The sequence below is a fragment of the Monodon monoceros genome, unplaced genomic scaffold (genome assembly GCF_005190385.1).
Source record: "Monodon monoceros isolate NGI ecotype Baffin Bay Population unplaced genomic scaffold, NGI_Narwhal_1 Super_Scaffold_22, whole genome shotgun sequence".
NCBI classification, from domain to species: domain Eukaryota; kingdom Metazoa; phylum Chordata; class Mammalia; order Artiodactyla; family Monodontidae; genus Monodon; species Monodon monoceros.
In genome coordinates this window covers 108,364,547-108,368,742 of record NW_021703779.1, presented here as the reverse complement: position 1 = coordinate 108,368,742, position 4,196 = coordinate 108,364,547, and the positions used below count along the sequence as shown (strand labels likewise).

At 58.1% G+C, this 4,196-nt stretch overlaps 1 protein-coding gene across 1 annotated transcript in view; it reads left to right on the top strand.

Moving 5' to 3' along the window:
• Window positions 1-3,952, top strand: part of APLN (apelin) — a 7,363-nt gene extending 3,411 nt beyond the window's left edge. The window contains exons 2-3 of the mRNA XM_029241268.1: window positions 2,493-2,664; window positions 3,291-3,952. Of these exons, the coding sequence (XP_029097101.1) occupies window positions 2,493-2,659 (167 nt within the window). The 3' untranslated portion in view covers window positions 2,660-2,664; window positions 3,291-3,952. The remainder of the gene's footprint in view (window positions 1-2,492; window positions 2,665-3,290) is intronic.
• Window positions 3,953-4,196: the final 244 nt, after the last annotated feature.

Below are 4,196 nucleotides of genomic sequence, written 5' to 3'. Positions count from 1 at the left end.
CTACCCTCCCCATCTGGGCACTGTGCCTCTCTTCTCATGCCTGCTGTTACCCCTCGGGCCATAGCCTGTGCCATTGGCCATCCCTGCAACACAAGAACCAAGACCTCACTGACACCTTCAAGGCCCTTAGGGTCCTTCCTTTTGCCTGGCCACACCCTCAGCGCAGTCCTTTTCGCCCTGAGAGTTTCTCTGGTACCAACTTCTCATCAGTATCATTCCTGTCCTCTTGAGAGGGCAGAACAGCCTCGAGGGGACTCCAAAACACAAGGCAGAAGCTGAAGCAGCTGCGGTGGGGAGCTTAGTGAAGGGGCTTCCCTCCTCTCCCTCCCCGGTGCATCCCCTTTGCAGATGGCACTCAGAGGGTAGCCCTATGACAGGCGAAAGCAGCCTCCTTGCCCCTGTCCATACCTACTGCCCCAAAGTGCAAACACAACTCGTGTTTTAATTTACATTAGGTGATGGGTTTAGGGGAGGAACTGACACAGTAACCCACCCCCAACCAGAAGCATGAAGGGTGGCTGGTAAACAGAGGGGTCCTAATGGGCCTGTGACGTTCTCTCTGGGAGGGAGGGTGGAGGGCTAGAGAGTGTGTGCGTGCGTGTCTGGGCGAGAGAGCGTGGACAGCAGCAGGCGCCAGGGGCCTGGGCAGGGAGGGCCCTAAGGACAATCCTTGCCTGCGTTTGGCCCAAGAGGAGGATAAATGCCTGGAAATTGTGTGCAAGTGGAGGAGGAATCACAAGAGTCAAACAGCCAAGGAAGGAACCGGAGCGTGGGGATGCTGGAGGCAGGGAGGAAGGAAAGGAAGAGCCGCCAGGGGTATGGTTGGGGGGCGAGCAGCCAATGGGTGGTTATATGGAAACTGTGAGCTAGTGGTGGAGACTCCTGGATGGATGGAAACAGGTTTCGAGAGACAGGGATATAGCTGGAGGCGAACCCGATGGTGTGCGGAGAGGGAGACTGGGATTCATGATCACTGGCCTCAGAAGCTGTATTTCTGCAGACCAGCCCCATCCTGGGCATCGCACAGGCACTCTGCCTGTCTGCCTCCTGCCCAGCACCATCGCATCTCCCTGCTCTGCTTGCCTCTGGCGGCTGGCTTGTCTGTGGAGCGCCAGCTCGCCTGACCTGGCTGGACTGCAGCCTCCATGAGAGGTGGCTGAGAGCTCGGTCAGCTTAGGTAGCTCTTCTCTGCAGCCCTAGAGTCCAGACGTCTCGCTGGCCAGAGTCTGAGCCCACCAGCCGTGTTCCTCATCCTGGCTCTGGGCCTCCCCTGTCTCTTAGGGACCCCTCCCCCCAACAGCCCGCCCTCCCTGACTGCCACCACCACTCACAGTCCTGGGTCTCAGCATTTGCAGAGGCTACCCTCCCCATCTGGGCACTGTGCCTCTCTTCTCATGCCTGCTGTACCCCTGGGGCCTCATCGTGTGTCTTTCCCTCATCGCACCCAGGAACACCCAGCGCCACTTGGATTCTATTGGCAGGGCTTGGTCTGGCATCAGGAGGCTTCTCCTCTAAGCCAGATGTGGACAAATGTAGAGAAGAGCCCCCTAGAGCAGAAAAGGAGCCAGCTGGGATTGGAATGGAAGGAATATGCATCAGGCAAAGGATGGGGGTATGATCTAGGGGTGAAAGGAGGTAGGGCAATGGGGGGGCAATACTAGCAGCCCACCCCCCTCCCGACGCACTTGCTGCTTCAGGTGACATTCACTCATTTGTTTACTCATTCATTTGTACAATATTTCTTGGCCTCTGAATCTGGTCACAGGCTGACTAGAACCCAGCATAAGGCACACAGAGTCAGAGATTCGCCCCCACGCCCCACAAACAATCCCCCAGCCACACCCACAGGGAGGCCACAGGAACAAGTGAGCCCCAAAATGGCCAAACACTGATGAGATGCCCAGGGGTGAGGTATGAGAGCTCTAGTACTCAAAAGTGGGTCACCTGCGTATCAAAGGATGTACAATGACATCATGTTCCAGATTTGCTTTAAAATATCTCTGCAAAGAAAGAAACAGGAGAACCAAAGCATATGTAACTCCATCTGGATAACTGTCGAATCTGGGTGATAGGCACGTGATGGGGGGAGTTGTTTTCATTGAAATATTGTGTGTTTGAAATGTTTTAAGTGTATCAGTCACAAGGGTGCAGTGGGAAGTTATTGTCTGCTGTGCCCCAGCCTGAGTACAGGCATGATACCCCAAGCTGCACCCCCCGATGATGTTCTGAGCACAGAACGTGTTTGTGCCCATCAGAAACATGATAGGACTGTCAAAAGGACATCTAGTCAGGTGTATAATTTGTAAATGTGAGTAGTGGGCTCTGTTTGCCCCAGGACAGTGTAAACATTGCAAGTGGTTCATCGGTTCACTGATTGGAAGAGGAAAAACAAAAGCTCTGAGAGCGCCACCTCATGGAGAGACTGCCCCTCCTCTGGGGCCCTGGCCCATCTGCATCAGCCTTTGGGATGACAGGCTTTCTCCTTCCTGCAGGGCCCCTGCTGCAGACTTCTGACGGGAAGGGGATGGAGGAAGGCACCATCCGCCACCTGGTGCAGCCCAGAGGGCCGAGGAGCGGCCCAGGGCCCTGGCAGGGAGGTCGGAGGAAGTTCCGCCGCCAGCGGCCGCGCCTCTCCCATAAGGGCCCCATGCCTTTCTGAAGCAGGTACTTGAGCCTCTGGTCAGTGGGCGGCACAGAAAGGGCAGGGGAGGAACAGCCTGGAAGCCGGGTGGCCCTGCTGCTTACCGCTGGCCAGACACCTGCACCAGGCAGTGCCGGCCCCATGCGTAACACCGGGGCTTACAGAGCACCTTCAGTTTAGACAGGAGACCAAGGCTGGAGAGGGGCTTGACACTCCCCAGGAGTTAGGTGCTGGCTGCCCTCCACTCTGCTGCCTAGGGTTGGGCTGGCTGGCCCAGCTGGAGTGTTCTGGAGGGCCTTGATGAGCTGGGGAGAGGTGCCCCAGGGTATATGTGCAGGTGTGCAGTGTGGATCCTCACCAGAGGCGGGAGGGAAGGCAGGGATCCTTGGGGGTAGCCGCTAGCAGAGAACAGGAAGAGAGCTGCCCGGAGATGTGGGAAGGAGAGAGCAGGGCCTGAGCCTGCCCCTGAGGCCTGGCCTGCTGTCCTTCCCCCTGTCGCCAGGACAGGGTGGCACCGACTCAGTGGCCTGGGGCTTTAGGTTCAGGCTCGTGGGGAGGGCGGGTGAAGGCCGTCTCCTCTCCTGTCCCAGGCGGTTCCTTTGACCTAGGACACGTCAATGACCCCTCTCTGGTCATTTTTCCTCTTTAGGACTGAAGGGGCCACCACGTGTCCGCCCCCCGTGATTCTCTCTACTCCTCCGTCGATCGGCCTGCTTCTCTGGAGCCCCCCCATCCGTTCGCCTCATCTGGCCCCTGTTCTAGCTGCTGACGGTCCGGCTCTTCTCCCCCACCAGCCTCCCCGAATGGATTGGCGTGCTCCTGCCCCTAGCAAGGACCCATTCAGTGCCCCCTCGTGACTTGGGAGACCCTGCACTGGAAGGCCGTCCTTCCTCTCCGCAGCCCTCCCTCTGCTCTAGTCCCTACCTCTTGTGTCCAATACCCTAACGTCGAACCCTTCTCTCGGCCCTTTCTGCCTCAGGTATGCCCTGGGGGCTGGGTGGAACCCGCCCTTCTTTAATGGGGCTCCAGCAGAGTCCACGGCTTTGCATCAGCACTTCCCCCCCAGGCCTCCAGAGGGCCATAGAGAGCGGAGCAATGAGAGACTCCAGTGAGAGGGACCGGGTCGTTGGGATGCAGACAGGGTGCCTTGGGGGCATGGGAACGGGAGCTTGGCGATCTGGCGAAGGGGGAGTGAAGCATCGGAGAAGAGGAGGAATAGCTACTGTGGCCTCTTCCTCATCCCCATGTTTGGCCCGGTTGAGGAAGAGGTGAAGGAGAGGGGCCGTGAAGTACTTTGTCACTTCTCTCGCCTCACTGTGCCGCCTAGCAGTCCCTCCCACTCACCCCCGCCCCCCCCCCCCCCCCCCCAAGTTGGTTCAAGCTCCAACTCAGGAGGGGAGGGTATGCGCCTCAGGTGGCTCTGTACCCTCCCAGGAGCAAAAGCCAACTAGGATGATTGGTTTTGCCAAGAATCACAGACGATCAGAGCCAAAAGGAACTTGGAGTTCACTTAGCGCCACCTCCTTATGCAAACTCCTGCAGAAACGGAGGCTCG